General features: G+C 34.6%; 1 protein-coding gene across 5 annotated transcripts in view; it reads right to left on the minus strand.

Annotated features, from left to right (window-relative positions):
* Positions 1-26,207, minus strand: part of LRRIQ1 (leucine rich repeats and IQ motif containing 1) — a 213,340-nt gene that overhangs the window by 17,125 nt on the left and 170,008 nt on the right. For 4 of the 5 annotated variants that reach the window (XM_053895107.1, XM_019434723.2, XM_019434722.2 and 1 more), the window contains 3 exons: positions 23,779-23,911; positions 21,406-21,466; positions 10,523-10,643 (listed from right to left, as the gene is read on the minus strand). In XM_053895107.1, coding sequence (XP_053751082.1) covers positions 10,523-10,643; positions 21,406-21,466; positions 23,779-23,911 — 315 coding nt within the window. Of the gene's footprint in view, positions 1-10,124; positions 10,644-21,405; positions 21,467-23,778; positions 23,912-26,207 lie in introns of those variants that run through there. The other variant, XM_019434725.2, reaches the window with a different exon arrangement.

The raw sequence follows: 26,207 nt of genomic DNA on the forward strand, positions 1-26,207 counted from the left end.
ATTTAAATTTATATATAAATTTATATATACTGTAAAATTATATATGTGTATATATACATATATACACATATGTAATTTTAAATTTATTTTAGAGAGAGAGAACATGCATGAGTGAGGGAGGGGGGCAAAGGGAGAGAGAGAATCCTAAGCAGGCTCTACTCAGCATGGAGCCTGACATGGGTGACCCTGGGATCATGACCCACGACCCTGGGATCATGACCTGAGCCAAAATCAAGAGTCAAAAGCTCAACCACCCAGGTGCCCCTTTCACACGGTCTTATAAACTGAAAATCTGAAATTTCTCTTAAAGAGGACAGCTGCCTGACATGTTATTCCTATGTTTTTCTCATCGTAACATTTTACATTTATATAAAACATCATAGATTTTTACTAATTACTTTCAGGATAACCTATTCACATAAATTACCTTATAGCTATATATCTATACCTAGTTCCCTCTTTAGTGTCTTCAGTACTAAATTTACAAACAACTTCTTTCTAAAAGTAAACATCTAGCTAAGATTAAGCTAAAGATCATTTCCAAGTACATACTATGAAATGTTGACTGGGTTCTTCATAGGAAATTTTATTGGCTTGTTGGTTTTTTCTCATTTAAAAAATGTATTGGGACATCAAGATATCCATTACTAAGTCTTTATAGTAGAATATCCTTAAGCCAAGTTTTTATAGTAGGTATGCCGAGTTTCAGAATCACTTATGGCTTTTTGAAATTCAACTTCATTTTATGAAATAGCTGTCATTTCTCATAGATGATGGGCTTTTTTGATCTTTACTTAAAAAACATTTAAAGAAAATGTTTAATTTTTTTTTCCATCTCAGCTGACTTTGTTTAGCTAAAGTAATTAGAGGCAATTTGAAAACATTTGAAATCAGTCAGAAGCATTCTAGTGTGGAGAAAATTTTCAGTTACAAACAAGATTTTCACACTATAAAATATCAGAAATAATAGTTTCTGTTGCTTTTGTAATTGGGAAATTAGCATATACCAAGTTTTCTTGTTCTATTTGCAGAGTATGGAATTCTAAAGCTATCAGGACTCTTGGATTTCCTTTGTTTATTTTTATTCTTTTTCCCTCTTTTCCCACATGAGAGCAAAATAGATATTTATATATTCATCTAATTTTCCATGATACTTTTTAATGGACAAACCAAACCTGAAATATCTCTTCCAAGCTCACAAAAGCACATGTGTGAGAAATGGGATTCAGATTCAGATCTAGCCTACTCCAAATTTCTTTCCCTCGTTTCAGGCTGCCTTTTATCTACTAAATTTACAAAGGAGTTGTAAGTGACTTAATTAAGGTCACAGACAAGCTGGTAAGGAGCCACACCGGGACTCGAAATTTATTTCCCAGTCTCTTAACACATACTCTTACCAATACCACACAGTCTCTCACTGTGTTTAAAAACGGAACTGGCATATTTATCATCTCTTACTTCTGGACTTCATAATTCCAGTTTAGTGAGGGCTATGCTACACTTTATTAAAGCCATCCGTTAGTTAATTATTTTCCCTAGTTAACCACATGGTTTCATAGGCTGGAAGTAGCCTATAAAACTTAGAGAAAAAGAATGATGGGACATCATTCTTTTAACAGTCTGAGGTCTTCTTATGCTTTTTCCTCAATTCTTCTCAATTGTGAAAATTTCCTAGCCTTAGAGGCCATGAGTAAAATAATACTAGGTCTTAATTTGGTCCAAGCTGTGACTCTTTCTTAAGGACAAGAATAGTGAGTCAAATTTACTTTTATAAAGATGTGTTTTATATATATACCTATAATTCATACACATATATAAGTTATTATATCTGGAGAGTAGTAATTCAGTGCATGCATATATGTCAGTTATCGATTTATAGGCGATGAATACACCCTTCATTATATGATTTGTGATAAAAGAATTTCTTTAAGCATTTCTCCTTTAAAGTGAGAAAAGTGTTAAGCTTTCTGAACAGAGGGTGCTCAGGGGACACTGCCGGTTTTGCAGTTTCTGGCATAGGTGGGGGTGGAGTGGGCCTTGTGGGTTTCAGGACCTCTGATGCAGCCTGCCTGAGCCACAGGCCCAGAATAGGATTCCTCTGCAACCTGGCAGGTTCGCCCTTGCGATAACCTGGGTGCTGTCCTCTCCATAGGGAAACCAAAGCTTGCTGTACCTCTGCCTTATCAAGACCCATTTCTCACTGCATCCCTGTGCTACTGATTGCTCATTCCTTTCCCCGACTCCTGCCCTCCAGAGAATCGCTTCTTATTTGCATGGACACTCCAGACCAGCTTTGGTCTGGTCAAACCCCAGAACTTGTCTGCTATCTGGTGGCTGAACCACACCTTCTCCAACGAGGTCTGAACCGTTTCTAAGTTTGTCCTTCCTTGGGTGATCTCCCTCAGCCCTAGGGTACCACATAGGGTTTCCTTTTATTTCAATAGTTGATATGGATACTACTTTAGTATAGGTAACAATACTTAAACTTCACTGTTTAACCAACTGTATCATAGCTGTCTCCTGTTTGAACCCAGACTGTTATAATTTATATTTATATAAGTTATAAGCTCCATGAAGGCCATGATGCTCAGCACTCTCTCGCCTGTGTAATGCGCTGAGCCTTTAAGAGCACTCCATAATTTTTTTTTTCGGTGAACAAGTAACAGGATTGGCTCCAGGTAGGTTGGATCCATGGGAATTTGCATCTCATGACTGAGTTGTTTGAAAGACCCACTTGGGAGGAAAACTTCACTTGTTTGGATAAATTGTACATACCAGGATTCTGGCCAGATCAGGTGCTCTTAGAAGCTTGGGCAGACACTGTTGAAGATCTACCAAACAATCAATCTTTTACCCTCCTTTTTTGTCAGTACAGCCTGCCTCCCACTATGGAGCAGGAAAATGACAAATACTCTCTTTCTAGCTCTTATCTCACATTTTCTGCTCCATAGTGGACCATAGTCAGTCAGTCAGTCAGTCAGTCATCCATAAATTCACTCATTATCCATACATTACAGGGCCTACTATATGCCAGGGAGCTCTTCTAGTTACCTAGGATACCACATTAAATTTCCTGACCTCCTGGAACATACATGCTAGTAGGGAAGAAGGAGAATAAACCGTAAAGATAAAAAACTAGTATGACATTGTTGTGGCCAACAAAATCTGAAAGTAAGTGTGTTTAGTACTACTGAGAGAGATTTTTCTCCCCGCTAGAGACCAAGCCTTCAAAATTCTGGTTTCAGGTTGACTGAATTCACAATAGAGTGCTATTTATAATATATTACAACCTTTCTTTAATAGCAATAACCATTTATTACTAAAGTAAATCCCAGTAATAGCTGGCAAGGAACATTTTTCTGAGATTTTCTTCCCTTTTTTTTTCTTCTCCACCCCCCACCCATGCCTTTTATTAAGCTGTTGCAGGTTCACAGCAAAATTCAGGGGAGGATACAGAGACTCTCCATATACCCCTTGCCCCCACACATGCATAGCCTCTCTAACAATATCCCCCCAATGCCTTTGTTATAACTGATGAATGTAGACTGACACAAAACAATCACCCAAAGTCCATAGTTTACATTACAATACACTCTTGGTTTTGTACAGTTTATGGGTTTAGGAAAAATGTATAATGAATGACATGTATTATTATGATGATATCACACAGAGTATTTTCGCTGCCCCTCAAATCCCCCGTGCTCAACCTGTTCATCTCCTCTCCCCTCCACCCCTAGCAACCTATGATACCTTCCATAGTTTTGCCTTTTCAAGAACATCACATAGTTGGAATCATACAGTACGTATAGCCTTTTAGATTGGCTTCTTTCACTCAGTAATATTCACTTAAATTTCCTCCATGTCTTTTCATGGTTTCATAGCTCATTTCTTTTGAGCACGAAATAACAGGCCATTATCTGGATGTACCACAGATTATTTAGACATTCACCTACCACAGGACAACTTGGTTGCTTCCCAATTTTGACAGTCATGAATAAAGCTGCTATAAACATCAATGTACAGGTGTTGTGTAGACATAAATTTTCAATTCCTTTGGGGTAAATATCAAGAAACACGAATGCTGGATGACATATTAATAGATGTTCAGTTTTGTAAGAAACCACCAAACTCTCTTCCAACGTGGCTGTACCATTTTGCATTTCCACCAGCAAGGAATGAGTTCCTGTTGCTCCACATCCCTACTAGCATTTGGTATTGTAAGTGTTCTGGATTTTGGCCATTTTAATAGGTGTTTAGTGATATCTCATGGTTTTAATTTGCATTCCCCTTTATAGTATTAAAGGGATTTTGTTCTTTGTTTTCCTTCAATATTGTGCTGGCTATTCTAGGTCTGTACCTCTCCATCTTTATGCTTTTTTATTGGCCTGTATAGTGCTTTGTACATTGTAAGCATATACGTGCTTGGATCATGATGCATGGTTTATATGATGACTCACCGATATAGGCAATAATGTTTAAGTACTTACTCAGTGAAGGATTAAAAATGCATATTATGTATATATACTGCAGCTAAATACCAAATTAGATATCCATATATATGTGCATATATACATAGAGAAATACATGAATATACACCATGCTAATAAGTCTTTACTTGCAAATTAAAAATTGTGGTAATGGAATGTGCTTAGAGTAAATTTGGAGTAAACTTTACTAGTAATCTTTGGAATCTACTTTTGTGTTAGCTATCACCTTTAGTCTCTATCTGCACATATTATTGGATATTGACATCTAGTAAACTATTTCACTTTTTACTTTTGATAACCAAAAATATTCTTTTTTAATAAAAACTGTAAAATTACTTTGCCAATATATTGGAGGCACTGTATAATTTAAAAGTGGCTCACACTACATTTCTTCAACTGATCTTGAGCTTTCTAAAACATTAAGGTATTTTTAGAAATTGTTGTTAGTTACTCATTACCAGTAGGGTAGTCCAATTCCTCCACTTTACTTTTTTAAAAACTTATTTATTTAGGGGCACCTGGCTCAGTCAGTGAAGTGTCCAACTTCAGCTCAGGTCATAATCTTGTGGTCCGTGAGCTTGAGCCCCGTGTCAGGCTCTGTGCTGACAGCTCAGAGCTTAGAGCCTGCTTCAGATTCTGTCTCCCTCTCTCTCTCTGCCTCTCCCTAACTTATGCTCTCTCTCTCTCTCAAAAATGAATAAACATTAAAAAATTTTAATTTTTTTAAATTTAGATTTGAGTTAGTTAACATACAGTGTAGTATTGGTTTCAGGAGTAGAACCCAGTGATTCATCACTTGCATGTAACACACCCAAGTGCCCTCCTTAATGCCCATCACCCATTTAACCCATCCTCCCACCTACCACCCCTCCAGCAGGGGTGTCTTTCTCTGTCTGACTTATTACACTTAGTATAATGCACTCTAGTTCCATTCACATTGTTGCAAATGGTAAGATTTCAATCTTTTTGATCGGTGAGTAGTATTCCATTGTGTGTGTGTGTGTGTGTGTGTGTGTGTGTGTGTGTGTGTGTATTTATATACCACATCTTCTTTATCCATTCATAAGTAGATGGACATTTGGACTCTTACCATAATTTGACTACTGTAGATAGTGCTGCTATAAACATTGGGGTGCATGTGCCCCTTCAAATCAGCATTTTTGTATCTTTTGGCTAAATACCTAGTAGTGCAATTGCTGGGTTGTAGGGTAGTTCTATTTTTAATTTTTTGAGGGGCTTTTCAAACTTACCTGAACCTAGGCTTCATCTTTAATTCAATCTTATTTTGCATTACTTTACTATGTGCAAACTCTGGTCCAGAGAGACTCCTCAAAGTTCAATGAACATATATTCATATTTTATCTTTTACTTTTGTTAAGGTGACTTTCTTCCACTTCTTTCATTATTTACATCCCAAATGTCATTCTAGGTACAAATCAAATATTTTGCCTCCAAGAAGCCTTTCTCACACACTTTAATGATATTAGCTGCTTTGCTTGTAAAAAATAGGTTCTTTCATATTCAGAAAATTCAGTATCATATTAAAAGGGCTTACATCTCATAAGACTTTAGATATGCCTAAAGAAGAACTTGACTTTGGGCTGATTATGCACTATTATAGGGGTACTGTGGATCTTCAATCCCTGGCTAACTCTGAAAATGGAGTATGTCCTAGAAAGTGGAAAGATGATTAGGAAGAGGTATCTGAAAACCTAAACTAGGTGCATAGTGAGCAGTGATCATTCAGCAGATGGCTCTTGAATGAATAAATAAGAACTACATTAATTGTGGTCTATTCTTACAATTCAGCTATTATATTTTAGTCCACGGAAGAATAAAAAGCAAAAAGATGGGTTCAAGTTTCTGCTTTTCCTTGCTAAGTTTTTTGGGCCAAGGCAAATTAAGTAAACTCTGAGACTTATTTATATTAGTTGTCAAAGATAAATAGTCATTATAAATAAGAAAAGATAATGAAAATAAATTTGTAAAGCTATAAATTACTACAGCAATAAAATTATTATTACTGCAATGCACCCTTTATCTTAAGCATTACATGGAAAAATTGAGAAAACCAAAATCTTTTAAGAAAACCAAATATTTTGTTTAAATATTGTCTAAATGAAGGAATTTATTTGCATACTCATTTTGTAAATGGCATTTAAAAAAATAAGAATGTGGGGCGCCTGGGTGGCTCAGTCGGTTAAGCGTCCGACTTCAGCTCAGGTCACGATCTCACTGTCCGTGAGTTCGAGCCCCGCGTCGGGCTCTGTGCTGACTGCTCAGAACCTGGAGCCTGTTTCAGATTCTGTGTCTCCCTCTCTCTCTGACCCTCCCCGTTCATGCTCTGTCTCTCCCTGTCTCAAAAATAAATAAAAACGTTAAAAAAAAAAAAAAAGAATGTGACCTCTTACATCTTTTTTTAAACCATAAGGTAGGCTAGAAGGCCAAGTAGCAGAAGATTGCCTTGGCCTCTTTTAAGAAAGCAGTCAGGGGCGCCTGGTTGGCTCAGTCGGTTGAGTGTCCGACTTTGGCTCAGGTCATGATCTCTCAGTTTGTGACTTCGAGCCCCACATCAGGCTGACAGCTCAGAGCCTGAAGCCTGCTTCAGATTCTGTGTCTCCCTCTCCTCTGCCCCTCCCATGCTCATGCTCTTTCTCTCTCTGTCTCTCAATAATAAATAAACATTAAAAACAAAACAAAACAAAACAAAAAATAAAGCAGTCAGACCTAAAAGGAAAAGGAGAGAGAATTTAGGAAATTCTCTGACAGCATTGCTTAAGATGACTGTCATGAAGCTGGTTCTGGTATTATTTGACACAGGAAAGGAAGGCAATTCTACTTTAAAGTTGTTTAAAATTATGCAACAGCAACATAAGACAAAAACAATACAAACAGCAAGTATTTACTGTATGCTAGGAAATGTATCACATGCTTTACCTTTATTTTTGCTCATTTCTTCCCCACCAAACTCTATGAGATAAACACTGCTGTTCCCATCTTACAGATAGTCAACTTGTTCTTAGAGTTAAGATCACACAACTTATGTGTGATGGTGGAACTGGGATTTTAAACCTGAAACTATCTGATGCTACAGAATACATGTTACAAATATTATAGCAATATTGAGAGAGAAATATCTAGTTCAAAGGCTGAAAGAGTTTTATAGCTGCAGCCATAAACTACTCCTTAGCTTTGGCTTGCAAAGCTAAAAGAAATGCTTTAGTTTTAATAAGGTGATAAGTTTTTTAAGAGAGAGAGAAAAAGCTGGAGGAAAAAAGAGCTTTCAAAATACCAAAGCTGAACGTGGTTGGCTCAGGGCCATGGAGGCCTATGACCCAAGGATTTTGATGGTTAAAAGAGTTCTATGGATAATAGGCTACCCCAAGTGTTTTAGTTAAGTAACTATTAAGAGTAGGTTTCTTATAAGCTGAGCTAGTTAGCCCATGTGCCCAGTGACGTTAATATCTTACTTCAATTGATTTTTTTTATGGCTATGTTTAGGTGTCAATTATAAAGACTATTTATTAAGCCCTTGTTTTGTGCCTGATATTATTTTAAATGCTATACATTTTATCCTAACAATAACTCTTCAAGGTAGATACAGTACTTCTCTTCTCATTCCCGTTTTAAGGATGGGGAAATTGTCACGATACAATCCCAGGCAGACTGATGGTGGAGCCTACATTTCACCATTATATTATACAAATGTTGTAGTAAACTAGTAGCTACAATAACTCAGTATGTGCTATTTTATTCATAATAATTCTGTTATTTAATCAAAACTCTATTTTTCTAAAGTTGTTTGTCTTAATTGTCAGTGAACAGATTTAGTGATGAGTAGTGTTCGCTATAATGTTATTTACTGACAACTAATTGGAATCAGTGAGGATAGCCATATTACAGTTTGTTCTTTAGAGAATGTGTTGTTGAATCACTATATTGTACATCTGAAACTAATATAACGCTGTGTGGTAACTATCCTGGAATTAAAATTTTAAAAGAAAATAAGACTATTAAAAAAAAGAGGTTAAATCTATATAATGATCTCGTATTTTCTAGAATCTATGATTTGATGTCACATAAGTGAAAGGTAAAGCTAGAGGATTTTAGGATAGCTGCTGATTTATTGAGCTGTTCATGTTTTAATAGTCAGAAGATATATTATGAATAGAGACTGACAAGGCAATTTTTTTGGCTTTGTATTACTGCTCCAAAGTGATATATAATAAGTTCATACTATGCAGTACTTAAAATCAAGATAGCATTTATTATTATGTGTGACACAGGTTGATTACCTCTGAAATGTTGTATCTATTTTGAAATTTGATGTAACAGATTATGTTAATGCAAAAATTTTATATTAGATCAATAATATAATTTTACTTAGTTAATAAACCTAAAATATTTCTTTCTTTTTTTAATTTTTTTTAACGTTTTATTTATTTTTGAGACAGAGAGAGACAGAGCATGAACGGTGGAGGGGCAGAGAGAGAGGGAGACACAGAATCAGAGGCAGGCTCCAGGCTCTGAGCCATCAGCCCAGAGCCCGACGTGGGGCTCGAACTCATGGACCGCGAGATCGTGACCTGAGCCGAAGTCGGACGCTTAACCGACTGAGCCACCCAGGCGCCCCAATTTCTTTCTTAACCATATTGACTAGAACCTTTGTGACCAGATTCTATAATGAAGTAAAGAAAATTCAGGCATTCTAAGAACTTTGAATCCTGGAAAATAGTTTTAAATTAGATATATTGAAATCATTATTTCAAAACCAAATTAAAATTTACCAAAATGAACTTGCATATGTTAATGGATTTAAATGACTGGACTCTAATAATGCCATGTACCTGGATAAAAAGTGAAAGAGAATCATTTTTAAGCTTTTGTTTGTCTGTAGAGCACCACCTGGATCGTTGAGTTTTTCACATTCAATCAAGTATTGATTTTGCATCTATAAAACTATTGTACTAGTGAGCAATAAAACTTTTTCAAGAAAAGCTTAATGCTTATAATGAAGTATGAGTTAATGTGTGGACTTCTGAGGTTTACTATACTTTGGGGAAATTAAAAAAATATGATATCTAAATAAAACATATTTTATACTAATATACTAAAACATTTTAGAAGATATTTCAAAATCTCTATGGTATATGAAGAGTTTGAAAAAATTAGACTTTATTATTACAAGATATAGATATTTTTAAATGCTTATTTTTTTTCAGTTAATAACTGTACTGCAGCTCTTGTTGAAATCATGATATTGAAGGTAACAGATGGGTGTGTCAAGTTAACAAATGTAAAAATTCATCATTAATAAATGTGAACTGTTATCTATTCAACAGAAATAGGCTCGAGGGGCGCCTGGGTGGCTCAGTCGGTTGAGCATCCTACTTCAGCTCAGATCCTGATTTCACAGCTCGTGGGTTCGAGCCCCGCGTCGGGCTCTGTGCTGACAGCTCAGAGCCTGGAGCCTGCTTCAGATTCTGTTCTGCTCATGCTCTGTCTCTCTCTCTCTCAAAAATCAATAAACATTAAAAAAAAGAAAAGAAAAAGAAAGAAATAGTGTCCAAAGCATGGTTTTGACAGTTTTGATAATATTATTATCTAAAAGTCTGTTATTTTAAAAAGTTTCCTTTAAAAGTTAAGGTGACCTATAACATCTATTATATCAGTGACAAAAGGCCAAAATACACTACTTTGATATATAAATCCAACTTTTTGCAATTAGCCTAAAAGTTCTTTTAGAACTAAATGATCAAACAATTCAATATATTCATGGGAAGTGAGGAAAGTAGAACATGGAGTCACAGAATTATAATTAAAATAAAAATTGATGCCGTTAATTTTAGAAATGATTTAATTTGGTTTATATCAAAAGAAGACATTTAAAGAAAGAAAAACTTCCAATACACACTTTCAGGCAGTTCTGGCTGCTGGCAGCCTACCCCTTATCTAAAAAAGAATGCTTGTTGGCATTATGTTCCATCAATTCGTTTGTGATTTCTAAATTAATTCTGAAGGAAACCACAACTTACTTGAAGATCCCGCTGAGTGTCTGTGTGCCTGATTTTTTTTTTCTCTCTTTACAGACAAAGCACTTCCACTGGTCATGGAAAAAAGGTCTAAATCCGTGTCTTCTCTGCTTACAAGTCTTGCCTGGGAGCAATGGGAGAGAATGTATACAATCATGAAACAAAATATGGCATTTTCTGAATGCAGCTCACATTACCCCAAATAAACAAACAGGCTCTGTCAAACAACCTTCTTCAAAATGATACCACAATCCTTTACTGGTGCCCAGGCAGAACAAATGCACTATGTCAAAGCATTTCTTGCAAATAAGAGCCGATTTTAAAATTGAGGTTTGCTATTTGAGTCTGTACAACAAAAGAAAACATTTTAGTACAGTAATTTTGATGAAAATCAATCTTAAAGGCAACTGGTGAAACTTGAAACAGCTTAACATCACTTATTTACCAAGTATATTATTTAATTCTTAATTGAATGTTAGAAATGTCAGATTGGATTATTTTCTGCAATATTTGTATTTCACCAGTTATAAGTATTAGTCTTCTCAATAATATTCCTCAAAATGCCTTTCATTCCATAGTTGTATACTACAAAGTCATAAAAGATCTCTGCCTTCTCGTTAAAACTATTACTAAGGTAAAAATATTATGCAGTAAGGCTAATTTAAGGGTAATGGTTAATATATAGAAATTTCAAGATATATTATTTTAAGGACATAGAATTAAATAATTTATTTCATCTAAAATTACCATTTGAACTTTTATTACTATCTTGGACTGAACCTAACAGTTGAAAGAATCACTTCTTGCCTATAGAATATTATTTTACATAATGTCTAATATTATTAAGTACAGATTTATCAGGATACAGCCCTGAAGTAAGGGAAAATGCCATGATGGAAAGGAAAGCAGCCTCAAAATAACTAGGATTTAACCCAAACCACAAGATGCTTGAACTCCTATGAGAAAGCATTGTCCTTAATGTTTGATGTGAGACAAATTTAAATAGAGCAAACTAATATCATAAAACCATCACTGTGCTTAAAAAGCTATCCTCATATAATGGGCTACAAAATCTCATGAAAATAGAATCTAAAGATCATTCTCTTTCAAATTCAGATCTTTGTACTTTTCCTTTACATACCCCTCCCAACTTCTTCGCACTCTCATGTGCATGAATAGACACCATTCTATGTCAGTCGCTTTTTGATGTACCCGGCTAAATGATACAATTGCATTGTCAAAAGACCACAGTAGAAAACTGTTGAAAAATGAAATAAATAACAATTGGCTTCTAATTTATACCTGTGATTGGTATGAAAAATATTATACATTCTTTCTAAATTTATTTCAATTAGTGTACAAAAGTATGTATCTAATATTTCCATTAGTATAGCTCCATCAGTACTAAGACTTAGAAAGAACCAGTCATAGGGCACCTGGGTGGCTCTGTCAGTTAAGTGGCTGCCTTCGGCTCAGGTCATGATTTCCCGGTTTGTGGGTTCGAGATCCACATCATCAGGCTCTCTGCTGTCTGCGTGGAGCCTGCTTTGAATCCTCTGTCCCCCTTTCTCTATGCCTCTCCCCCACTTGTTCTTTCCCTCTCTTTCTTTCTCTCTCAAAAATAAACAAATAAAACTTTACTAAAAAAAAGAACCAGTTAGGAATAAGGGGGAAGTACCAATGCAATACTACAGTTCTGGTGAGATCAGTTAAAAAACAAGGAAAAACATGTTAACCACTTAAGGACACTCCTGCTAGCTAAGGAGGCTTTAACTACAAGATTCAAGATTTTAAAACCAGGTTTTATTTGCTTCAATTTGATGACATAATTTCACATACCTATTTAGAAAGTAGAAATACCCCCTCCTAAACACTAAAAAAAAATTAAAAAAAAAAAAAGGCTCAGTTGGTTGAGCGTCCGACTTCAACTTAGGTCATGATCTCACGGTTCGTGAGTTCGAGCCCTGTGTCAGGCTTTGTGCTGACAACTCGGAGCCTGGAGCCTGTTTCGGATTCTGTGTCTCCCTCTCTCTTTCTGCCCCTCCCCTGATCTCTCTCTCTCTCAAAAATATATAACTTTAAAAAAATTAAAAGAAAAAAGAAATCGTACCCATCCTCCAAATATGATCATACCTACATGTCAAGAAAATATGTGTGAACACATGCCTTCCATAAATCCCATTACCATCTAACCACTAACACCCAAAAGATTGTTTCTTCCAAAGAAGAAAACAATTAATGTCAGTTACTAACTGGGTCAGATTATAACAAGGAATCAAATTTAGAAGTGAAACTTAACAGGAATACACAATTTCACAATAGTGCCACGTGGCAGCTTAAAATACAAACCCATGTTTTATAAAGGGGTTAGTGAAAGGTCCAGCAGTGCATCTGAGAGCCACATATGCATTAATATTCAGATTCTCTTTCTGAAAACATTGCCTTTTAAATTGAACATTATTCTTCCTTTAACTGACCTTTATTATTTCTCTATTTATTTTCTTCTATATCATGCAGAATGGATATACTTAAAAACTGAATATGACTGCCCATGATTTTCTTATTCTACAAAAAAAATGTATACTTAATTCTAAAACACTGTAATATTAGACACTTTGTATGGTTATAACACAATGAACTGTTTTGAGTCAAGGTTAGATAAGAATATTCTTATGTGCAATTCAATGGCAAATATTTTTTAAATAGTAATTTTGCAAAACTCTCATACGTCTTTGTTTTCTGAACTGGGTGCATTTATGTGGCCCCTACCTGCAAGATTTGTAACATTTTTTTCTCCATATTTTCACAATAAAATGAGGAGCATGAATATTTGAACATGACTTTTAAAAAAAATTAATGATGTTTATTTTTGAGAGAGAGACAGAGACAGAGCACAAGCGGGAAAGGGGCAGAGAGAGAGGGAGACACAGGCTCCAGGCTCTGAGCTGTCAGCACAGAGCTGGACATGGGGCTCAAACTCAAGAACAGTGAGATCATGACCTGAGCCAAAGTCCAATGCTTAACAGGCTGAGTAACCCAGGAGCTCCTTTTGAACACTACTTCTAAGCATCTGGAGCCTGATTCACCTCCAACTCATGCAAATTAATTACAAACAGAGAATCTCTCACATCTAATAAAGAACAGGGAATTCCTCTTTCTTCTTTTTTTCATAAACAATATTTTATTAAATATTTATTTTTAACATATTATAAGTTAAGACATACTAAACTGCACACATAAAAATATTTTTTCCTTATTATCTAGCTGTTAAGTTTATTTATTTTGAGAGAGACAGAGGCAGCACAAGTGGGGGAGGGGCAAAGAGAGAAGGAGAGAGAATGCCAAGCAAACTCTGAGTTGTCAATGCAGAGTCTCATGTGGAGCTTGAACCTGTGAAACCATGAGACCATGACCTGAACCGAAACAAAGAGTCAGAGGCTCAACCAACTGAGCCACCCAGGCACCCCTAGATCATCTTTTAAAAGAGAAATAAGGGTGCTCAGTCAGTTAAGTGTGTGGCTCTTGATTTTGGCTCAGGTCATGATCTCAGGGTTCATGAGATGGAGCCCACATTATCAGTGCCTGCTATCAGAGAGCCTGCTTGGGATTCTCGTTCTTCTCTCTCTCTGCTCCTCCCCCTGCTAGCTCTCTCTGTCTCTCTCTGTCTCTCTCTGTCTCTCTCTCAAAATAAATAAATAAATAAATATTTTTTTAAATAACATAACAAGAGATATAAAATTTATTTTTTTAAGTTTATTTTGAGAGAGAGATAGCAAATGGGGGAGGGGAAGAGAGAGAGGGGGACAGAATTCTAAGCAGGCTCCACACTGTCAGCACAGAGCCCAATGTGGGACTCAAACCCACAAACTGTTAGATTATGACCTGAGCTGATATCGTCAGCTGCTTAGCTGACTAAGCCACCCCAAGAGAAATAAAATATATAAAGCAAAGTTCACTTATAACCTATCTTATAAAAGTATTCAAAAATTTTAGAATATTATTTTCTGCAACTTGCTTATTTTTCACTATTATATTTGTAAGATCTAGATTTGGTTCATTTAGTTTACCCCTCCATTTATAGACATTATCATAATTGCACAAACCCCCTTTCTCATATGAGGCAGAGGCCTCATTATATAACATATGTGGGCATGGAAGACACTTCAAATGGTTTATACAGCTATAATTTACATGCAATGAAAGGCACAGACTTTAAACATGAAGCTCAATCATTTTCAAAATTTTTATGTTGAAGTAACTTAAAATTCCTACAGAAGTTGTAAAAATTGGTACTGAGAGTTCCCTGTATAACTTCCAGCCAGTTTGCCCAATGATATATAAGCAAGGGGGATTCATAAAACCAGGAAATTTACGTTGGTACCATACCATTACTAAACCACAGACCTTATGAAGATATTAATATTAATATTATATAGTCACTTTAACAATTTTCCTAGTGATTAACAATGTTTAACATCTTTTCATGTGCTTATTTCTCTCTAAAAAGCCTCTTAGATGAAGTATCTATTCAAGCCCTTTATTCGTTTTCTAATTACACTGTTCAATTTAATTATTTTTTACAGATGACTACCATGATGGTTAATTTCACTTAACGACTTGACTAGGCCATATAGTACCTAGACAATTGGTTAATCATTACTTCTGAATGTGTCTGTGAGGGTGCTTCTGGATGATGTTAGCCTATGAATGGGTGGACAAAGTATACCAGATTGTCCTCTCTGGCATCACCTAATCCACTGAGGGCCTAAATAGGACAGAAAAGCGGAGGAAGGGAGAATTCACTCTCTCTGTTTGACAGATGGAGCTGGACTGTCTGTCTTCTCTTGAGACCAGAACTTACACATTTGGCATGTCTGGTTCTTAGGCCTTTAAACTTGGACTGGATCTGACACTATCAGCCCTTTGAGCCATCAGGCATATAGACTTAGACTAGAACCTATACCATCGGTTCTCCTGGTTCTCAGGCCTTCAGCTCCGACTGGAACTATGCTCCCAGGCTCTCCTGGCTCTCCAGCATGCAGCCCATGGGACTTCTTAGCCTCTATAATCAAATGAACTAGTTCCTTATAATAAATTATATGTAATTTATTATATTATTAAATAATAATATTTATTATTATTATAATAAATAATATATAATCTATTATAATAAATACAGAATATATCTATAAATTCCAGAGGGTCAATGTTGTAAGTTTCAGGCCAAGTCTGAAAGTCTTGAAATCAGGTAGTGTGACACTTCTTACTGTTCTTTTTCAAGATTGCTTTGGCTATTGTAGGTTCTATATACACAGACAAAGAGATTTTAAATATGAATTTACATATTAGATATAGGCAAATATAGATATAGATATAGATATGGATATAGGTATCTTATTGATTCTGTTTCTCTGATGACCCCTGACTAATGTAACTACCAAATGCTTCCTTCATACCTCTTTCCAGTAATTTATCCTCAGAAGCAGCAACTGTTCTGATTTCTTTCACCATGGACAGGTTAGTTTTCTCTGCTCTTGAACTTAATATAAATACAATCATACAGTATATACTCTTAACGTGTCTGGCTTTTTTCACTCACTATATTGTTTTCGGTATTCACTTATGTTGCTGTATGTATCAGGAGATGAAAATACCTTGCTGTTTTCTTTGATGAGTTTTATAGTTAACATTTTTTAAATGTTAATTCATTTTTGAGAAAGGGAGAGAGACAGAGTGCAAGCAGGGAAAGAGCAGAGAGAGAGGGAGACACAGAATCCGAAGCGAGCTCCAGGCTCCAAGCTATCAGCACAGAGCCCGATGTGGGACTTGAACTCATGAACCACGAGATCACGACCTGAGCTGAAGTTGGATGCTTAACCAATGGAGCTACCCAGGTGCCCAGAGAAGTTTTATAATTTTAGCATTTACATCTAGGCCCATAATTCACCTCAAATTGGTTTTTTGTTTCTTTCTTTTTTTTTCTTTTTTTTAACGTTTATTTAGTTTTGAGACAGAGAGACAGAACATGAACGGGGGAGGGTCAGAGAGAGAGAGGGAGACACAGAATCTGAAACAGGCTCCAGGCTCTGAGCTGTCAGCACAGAGCCCAACGCGGGGCTCGAACTCATGGACCGCGAGATCATGACCTGAGCCTAAGTCGGCCGCTTAACCGACTGAGCCACCCAGGCGCCCCTCAAATTGGTTTTTAAAGTGTGAAGTAGCAATCAAGATTCATATTCCTTGTAGATATACAGGGGTCCAGCACTATTTGTTGAGAAAAATATTATTTTTTCCCTCTGTTAATTGCTTTAGTACCTTTAAGCAAAATCAACTAACCTTGTAAGTGTGGTATTTTCGGGACTATTATTTTCTATTAATTGATTTTTCTGTCTTTATTCACATAACAGATAGTCTTGATTACTGGGACTTTATAGAAAGTCTTGAGATCAGGTACTGTGAGTCTTATTTTTCAAGACTGTATTGACTATTGTAGGTCTTTCGCATTTCCACATTTTATAATTTGTCCATTTCTACTAAAAATCTTTCTAAGAGTCTACTGAATTTATAGATCGTTGAGAATTGACATCTTACAATTTGAATCTATGCATGAGTGTGGTATATTTTTTTGAAATTTTTAAAGCAATATTTGGTGGTTACCATTATAGGATCTTTGAACATCTTAATGTTAACATTTATTCTTAAATATTTTATGTTTTTACATTGTGGTAAATAGAATATATTTTTTTAATTTTTAAAATCTTTATTTGTTTATTTTAAGAGTGAGAGAGAGCACAAGTCGGGGTTGGGGTAGAGAGAGAGGGAGAGAGAGAATTCCAAGCAGCCTCTGTGCTGTCAGCTTACAGTCCAACATGGGGCTCAAACTCACAACCCATGAGATTGTGACCTTAGCTGAAATTGCTTAACTGACTGAGCCACCCAGGCATCCCGGTAAATAGACTATTTTTAAGTAAAGTTTTCTAAAGTTTGCTGCTAATATCTGATAGAGCATACAAGGAACTATTTTAATAAATTCTGACAGATTTCTTTACAAAATAACTGTACCAGCTTTTATTTTCATGAGCTGTACATCAGTGTCTCCACATCATTAATAGCACTTTGCATTACCCAACATTCTAATGTTTGCCATTCTGATGAGGATAGTCATGCAACTTCTTAGTTTTAATTTTTATCTCTCTGGTCATATAACTGAGCACCTCTTTATGTACATTTATGCATTTAGGCATAAACTCTGTAAACTGTCTATATACACATTTTCTATTGTATGTATATACTTTTTTTCATTAGGTTACCTGACTTTATATTGTTTACTTGCAGAAGCTTACTTTTTATATGGATATTAAGCTATTGTTACTTTTAGGCACTGAAAATAGTTTGTCCATATCTGTAATCTGTCTGTTAACTTTTTCCATAAAATCTTTCATAGGAAGTAATATTTATTTAACATAGTCAAGTCAATCAATTTTATTTGCCATATAATTTGTATCATTTGTATCTTTTAAAAGAGTCTTTATTTACTGATAAGTTGCAAATATATTCTTAATTATTTTATTTGGTCAGTTTTATAACTTCACTTTTCACATTTGAGACTTCAAATCTTCTAAATTCCATTTGAATATGGTTTATGTTCCATTTGAATATGGTTTCTTAATGCTAATTTACTGAATTCTGTGTACTAAAAATTTTGAACTTTCTCATCTTTATCATATATTTTTCTATACAGTCACAGGTCTACTTCTAAACTATTTATATCCATTGGTATATTTGTACCATAAAGTTTAGTTTTATATTAAGTCTTTATATCTTGTGATGCAAGTTAGCTTTCCTTTTTCAAAGTTGATTTACATAACATTGGGCTGTTATTCATCAATACGCATTTTAGAATGAGATTCTTCAGGGGCATCTGGGTGGCTCAGTTGGTTGAGTGACCAACTTTAGCTCAGGTCACGATCTCCCAGTTGATAAGTTCGAGTCCTGCGTCACTATCTGTGCTGACAGCTCAGAGCCTGGAGCCTGCTGTGGATTCTGTGTCTCCCTCTCGCTCTCTGCCCTCCCTGCTCATGCTCTGTCTCCCTCTCTGTCTCAAAAATAAATAAACATTAGGGAAAAAAAAATCTGTAGAATGAGATTTTTCAGCTTCCTAAAACAAGCAGCTCTACAGATTTGCAAATTGATAGATTTGCAATTTTATAGATTTATTTGGAGACAGTTGACACATTTTAGGTGCTAAGTTGTTGCATCTATGGATGATAAACTTGGTCAGTATACTGGGTATTATCATATCTCACATGTAACAACTGAATCAGATTCTTCCAGTTGCTGAGAAAGTTGAAGTCTATGGGCTCTCAGCTGAATACGTTTCTGGAAATTGTCCTTAGCTAAAGATGGTTGCCCTGCCTAAGCCAAAGCCTCTTCGGAGGAGATGCAGTAGCGTAAAAGCCTGATCTTCTTACCTCATATGCTAACACAATTTAAAAGGGCCTTCTTACCACTGGGGCTCCCTTCTCCTGCTGCAACTCTATTGCATTTTATCTTTTCCCTCTGCTCAATCCTGTTTCTTTCACCACTCAAGGGAGTCGTTTCTGAAAGCCTTCCCCAACGAATGTCCTGCACTCAAATACAAGAATCTCAGAATATGTTTTCTGGGGGAACTAAGACCACCTTCTGCAGAAACATCCTGGAGTTTTGGGGGAATAAACTTAATTAGCAATTGTCTAAATCTATGACATGCCTTCTGATATGTATTTGGAAATAAGTAAAGTGATATCTTGTTTTCATTTTTCTCAATCCTGTCTGCCACATAAAATGCTTTGATCTTGTTTGGAAGACAGAGATGTTACTTATTAGCTTCCTCAAAACCCAGAATTTGAGTATTGGATTATATCGCATTATTTCTCCTGAAAGTTAGTGAAGAGTATTTTGGATAATATTTATATCAATCTTTATTATTAAGAAGTAATTCCACTGCCTTTTGGTATGAATTAGTTCTGCTATAATGTCAGCTGTCAATCTAATTACTATTCCTCTGTAGATCATCTTTCAATTCACTAAGTCTCTCTTTTATGGTGTCCAGTGCAGAGTTTATTTCAAAGGTAATATTTTATATATTCAGAATTTATAGTATGCTGATTTACTGATTTGTTCTAATTAAAATTTGATCACTTTGTTTCATGATTTTCTGTCTTTCTATTATGAGTGTTTTCCTTATGTCTTAAGGATCTTATAGTGGTAGCCATTGCTGATTTGTTTTTTAATTTTCTTCTTAGTTATGGTCTGGTCCCAGTTGTGCAATTATCGGCACATTCCCCAGTATGTTCCCAAGATTCTATAAGAGTCTTTCTGCTCTGGGCCTTCAATTAGTCCAGTATCCTTTTGATGTAAGTCCTTAGTTAACCCTTCTCCTATCTCTGTTTACAAAAAAACAAAAACAAACAAAAACTGTGTTTCTTATATACTACCATTTACCTTGTTTTGTGTTCACCTGTACCTCTTCAATATCAGAAAAGCATTTATCATTGATATGTATTTGTGACATATTTGAACATAGTGCAATACAGTGGGATATACATAGGAGGAGAGAGATTAATGTCAGAGCATTACTCTCATAGAACCATTTTGATTAGTGATCTACCCAGTCTGTTTTCATTAATTTTAGGAAGTATAATGATTAAATATAAAATCACTTTCTTTATCATGACATTCTTCCTCCCAAGTGGCAACTCAACAATCTGTGCGCAATTGTTAGTAATATGCATGGTGTTCATAGCTTGAAGTATCAATTTTCCTAGGGCAATCAACATGCCACTCTGCCAGAGGAGTCTCTATTAAAATGCAAGAAAATATTTGCTTAATGATTATTTTAAATTTATGTATAGATTCTATAAATATTTTCATAAACACATTAATTTTAGCTGTTGCCCTAATTTTGCTCCCTTTTCAGGAAAACTCCTTGAATGAGTTGTTCATAAGAATGGTGACTATAACTGCTCTTGATACCATCATACTAGGTTCCATCAGAAAGTGCATTATCTTTTTATGCTAAGTGCTACTTGGCAAGCTAAATTATATTTAGTTTTTTTGGTGAATGTAGAATCTGTGCAAGGAGTATTAATAGGTTGCTATAAATGAAAGGTGTCATAAAGTTAGGGTCACCTGATGCATCCATTTTCACCTGCCAAAGAGACCACACACTTCTATCATTGGTTAGGGTACCCTCTTCTCTGGAAACTTTTGGAAACATACTGACAATTGCTTGTTTTGTGGGCTCCATTTCTCTAGACTCCATATTTGCCATTCTCCTTCTGTTAACATAGTCTTCCTTCTGATAGCGTATAGCCCAATTGACTTTTGCAATGCACATATAGTTATACTGTCTAGAGTCTTACACTCTGGTCACCATGTTTAAAACTTGGTTGTTCCTAAAGTTCCAATACCTTTTATTTCATTACTTAGAGTGGTTGAGTCACAATTACTTGTTAATTTTTATCTGGTTTGATTTTCCAACTTGTGAGGGTATTTTTATGTTTCCCTCAGTATCCTATTCTTTTAAAATATTCAAGTAAATAAGTTCATTATGTAATTCCTATTCGTAGTAATATTATTTTAAATGTGGCAGTATGCTAATATTTTAAAATCTGTCATATAGAATCAAGATTTTAAATAATATCAGATTTGAAAGTTATATTACAAGTCAAGAAAACATATTATTACAGGTTATTATTTTAATATACAGTATTTTGAGATCACCCCAAATAGACAGAGTTGTGATATTTTCATAATTTACACTAATTATGGACGTATTTTAAAGTGCCATTTACTAAGGATTAGTGTCTACAACATTTTTTTGTAACTTTAAACACATTTCTTACCACAAGCTGAACTCTTCCACCGTTAAGTATATCTGGATCTAACTCAGGCAAGAAGTGTTTGCTGCAGAGTGACAAAAACAAAAATCATATTATTATATAAATGTAGAGGAAGAATATTAAAGAAATGCCCAGTGAAAAGTTTGGGAGGAATCAGTAATTTACAAAGTGGAAATAATAGTTTTATTAAATTGGGCTGTATGCAAACATATATACAAATGTGTCTTTCCATAGTCATCTGAAAATTCAATTTGACATAAAATTTAAATTTCTAAACACCACTTTAATGCCACTCTTCTTTGCCAAACACAAATAGGTATAAAGGGCAAAAATTTGAAAGTACCAATGATAGTTAATAAATTATAGAACATATAAATATTTTATTTACTTTTACTTATATATCTTACTTGTATTATGAGAAAGGCAAAGGTTCTTATTTTTAAAATATCTGTAATGTGTTTAAAGCATTATACTAATGCTCACAATTCATTTCTGTTTAAAACTAGAATATTGACATTTGGCTTTTCAAGAACTTCTGTTCTTGAAAACAATTTCTCTCAGAGTATCTACTTATTCCTTTATATATTTTCAAGAGAGAAAAGCTATGAACAATTTCCTGTTATATCATGTGTTTAAATATAACTTATTTAGGGGTAAAGGATATTGTTAAGTGTTTAAATATGTCTAAAATATATCCTGAAACATTTTGCTAATATTTTCACCTTATCTATCCTAATACTTTAAAAATCTCTGAATAATACCTCTTATACCTGATTAAGATCGATGATAAACTATAAGTTACACTATATTTGTTTATAGTTTTAAGGATGCCATCTTATGAATTACATTAAATTGATTAACACCAACGTAAAAGAAATTGTGCTTGCATTAATTATAATACTTAATGTTCTCAAATGTTGATTGATTTATTCCTATTTTCTTTGCTCACAATGAAATAGGACAAAATAATCCAAATTATAAAATATTGTTTTAATTTCACTTTCATTCTTCACTCCCTTTTCCATATTTTTAAAGGAATTATATGGATAGAATTGACCACATGAACATTTCAATTTATATATATTACAAAAAGATTTCATTTTTTTTTACATATTTTAACTCGCTTCTAAATTAAGGGTTAACCCTCATGATTGTAGGATTTTGTTTGTCTTTTGTTAGTCATTTAAATAGTTACTATAATGCCTGGAAACATTTCCAAAGTGTCAGCTACATTTAGATTCAATATCGATTTATATATTTAGTAAGTGTTTATAATAGCACTTTTTAAATTCTTTTTCTGGACACATGTAGTTAAACAAAAGTCTTGAAAATATTTTCCAAAATATTATCTCTGGACTTTTATTATTTTCCTATAACTTTTGGTTCAGTGGTTTATACTAAATTGCTGTGAGCTGAATTTTGTTTCATCAGAATTCATATGTTGAAGTACTAACCCTCAATACTTCATAATGTGATATATTTGGAGATAGAGCCTTGAAAGAGGTAATTACAGTAAAATGAGTTCATATTGGTAGGCTCCAATCTCATATGACCAGTGTCCTTATAAAAACAGGAGATTAAAACACAAAGAGAATGAAGGATGATGACGTGAGGGCACAGTGAGAAGGTGGCCATCTACAAACCATGAAGACTGACCTTCAAAGAAACCAAACCTGCTGACTCCTTAATCTTGAACTTATAGCTTCCAGAACTGTGAGAAAGTAAATCTATGCTGTTTAAGCCACACAATTTATGGTATTTCGTTACAAAGGTCCTAGCAAACTAATATGTACATTAATGTAACAAAAATTAATTAATTACCTATTAGATTCAAGGTATCTTGTTTATTGTTAAAGGATGTGTTTATTGAGAATATATACTGATATTCTCCACCTTGTGAGCTCACCTCTATGCTGTGAGATAGATAACATATTATCATCTACTATAAAAGAGGAAACTGTAGCATGGAGACATCCTTGAAAATTAGTTATACTACTGGTAAAGCAGCAGCAGCAGTGTTGAACTATAATTTAACTGCCAAACATAAAAAGGACACAAAATAAAATACCACCTCCAATACATATGATATTTAAACAGTTAATGGATACCATGCATTTAACTTTATACAGTAGAATCATTTGTGTGGTTCATCTCTTAGTTTTAAGCATTACAGAAACAGAGTTCTCAAACATTTTAGGGTAAAAAATATAAAAAGTGATTAAATCTATTCTATGTAAGAGGCCTTTTACAACCTGGCAACGTGATGTATTGGCCTTTGGCTATAAAGTCATGTTTGTTTTAGCACAATTAACCTAGGTTTCACTTTTCAAGATGTGTTTACAATACAAAAATCTAATTTAAAGGAAATGACCTCACCATTTCATATTTCTGGAACTAGTTGTTTCATGAATCCCAACCTGTGTGTGAAGCCATTGGTATGTGTATTCTTTACTCCTTTCTAATTTTTCATTTGCAGTGGCATCCTTGTAGATAAATTCTTCTTCCTTACCTGGGGAAAAATGTGGAAATTTTATTTGTTATTTAAAGAGATCAAATTTTGGCCAAGTAGTTCAGTCTAGGCAAACAATTTTATCAAAAGAAAGAAAGGGAAAAAAAAAAGACTAATTCATGGGAGTCAGGTCATCTGTAAGAAAAATGTCAGTCACTTCAGTAATTTTCCTGCTTGAGTTTCAAACCCATCTATCTTAAAAAAAAAAAAAAAGAAAATGTTTCATTGTAGCCAACATTTTATAGGACTTGTTTTTTAGTTTTTACATTAAAAATACAAAGATCAAATTTGGTAGAGTACAATTCTAGTATGAAAAGAATATCTGTCCATTATGATGTTTTTTCAGGCTTATTTTAAAGTCAATTGTTCTTATACTAACTTTATACGTATGTAGAATTCATAAATTATATTGAGGGTATTTGAAACAGAGTTTTAATTTTGCATAAAACTCAGCTTGGTTTGTGTAAGCTAATGCAATATTTTAAGCTTGGAATATAATAATATGAGGTTTAGGGAACCTGTGCTTATGCCATAGTAGCTATTTCAAAAAAGGAGGTGGGAAGCATAACAATGTAAATGGATATGGGAATATGCAAGAGGAGAAATTTATATAAGGTAAGAATACAAGGAAACAATGAAAATAGTAAAGGAAAAGAAAAAAGAAAATTAAAAATCCAACCTTTATATTCAAATATAACATTTATACATTTGTGTTTGTTTTTTTGTTCGTTTGTTTGTTTTACTCTGTGGATGTTACTACTACGTAAATGGTATGCATTTCGGAACTACTCCAAACACCTGCTGTTTTAGACCCTTCCTCCATAGACTTGATCTTTTTTTGAGCCATTACCAGATTTAGGGACTTGTTAGCTTTGTAGTTTGATTGACAGTACACCAGAGAAAGGTACTTCTTAAAAACTAACTCCTGGTAATCAAGCTAACAAGAATTCTATAATTTAAAACCCAATATTTAAAATGTTATCTTATTAATCCAGTGTAGATCTTTGCACACAGAAAGTCACCTTATATTTATTTGCAAGTTGTTTGGAAAACAAATGAAGCATGACACAAGGCCAACCACAAATGCTCGATGCATGTGGCACACACACTCATACATACATTTGTCATTCTGCATGTTGAGGATGAAATACCTATCATGTCTTTTTTCCTTAAAAGTTGCTGTTGAAATTGGTGAAATGACTCTAGTTTTCAATTCAAAAAGATAGGGTGGCCAGTTCTCAGGAAAGCTAAAAATCAAGGTGTTTATTTCTCTAAACTATGTGAACTTAGTGAAGTTAACTTGCTGTTGCTTCTCATGCCACCTTGTGTTTCTAAAAGGCCCTATCTCTTGCTTCCTGAGCTTAAGTCAACCTCTCCATGTTTGCTAGATTGGAGGAGCAATCGCTTGCCATGAGAGAGCTGACCGTTGAATCCATGAGGAGACACCATTCTGGTAACTGACCATATAGGTATGTAGAAACTATACGGGAGACTCAAACAAAGGGAACTTTTGGCATTATCACTTCCAGTTACTGTACAGCGTTAAGTCTTTTCTCCAGCAGAGTCCGAACCTTTTATCAGCCTTTCTTGGTTAACCAAACCAGATGTTGGGCCCGTAAGGGCAGTGATAGAAAGTAGTGAGGACTCAGTGACCACTGATAATCAACTGAGCCTATAGCTAGAACCTTATGACTCTTGATATGTGGAGAATCTTTGTGTAACAATTGTACTTTTATTTTTTTATTTTTATTTGCTTTTTTTTAATTGTGCTTTTAGCTAAAATACAAAAAAATTATCTGTGTCTTTCTGTTTTTTAAAATAATGACATATACTTGCAATAGTCACTTTTTAAAGTACTCATTTTGGAAAGTTTTCCTCAGCTCTACAATAACACTCCATAAATCCTAAGTGGTTTTACATCAGACCTCAGCCAAAGTTCTAAACTACAGTCCTGAGTAAAGATGAGAGATTTCACTGTAAGGGCCCAATTCATATTAACCATTTTAACCCTAAGGCATAGATTGGTAGATTGGCGTGTGCTCAGTGTAAGAAACAGAATAAGCATGTTGGTGAAGTTGGCTGGATGTACTTGAAGATACTGCAATTCATATACTGAAGAAATTGATTTTGTTTTGGTTAAACTATTTCAGGATTACTCCTGTCACTGAGAAGAAGAGAAGACAATTAACTCTTTTAAACTTGCAGAGGAAGTTCTGTTTTTAGTATCTTGCATAAGAAGAATAATGGTGATATGGATAACTTAATGGATGCTTGTCATTAGTCAGGCTGCTCAGTA

The sequence above is a fragment of the Panthera pardus genome, unplaced genomic scaffold, assembly GCF_024362965.1.
Source record: "Panthera pardus isolate Hobbes unplaced genomic scaffold, ASM2436296v1 HiC_scaffold_6, whole genome shotgun sequence".
NCBI lineage: Eukaryota > Metazoa > Chordata > Mammalia > Carnivora > Felidae > Panthera > Panthera pardus.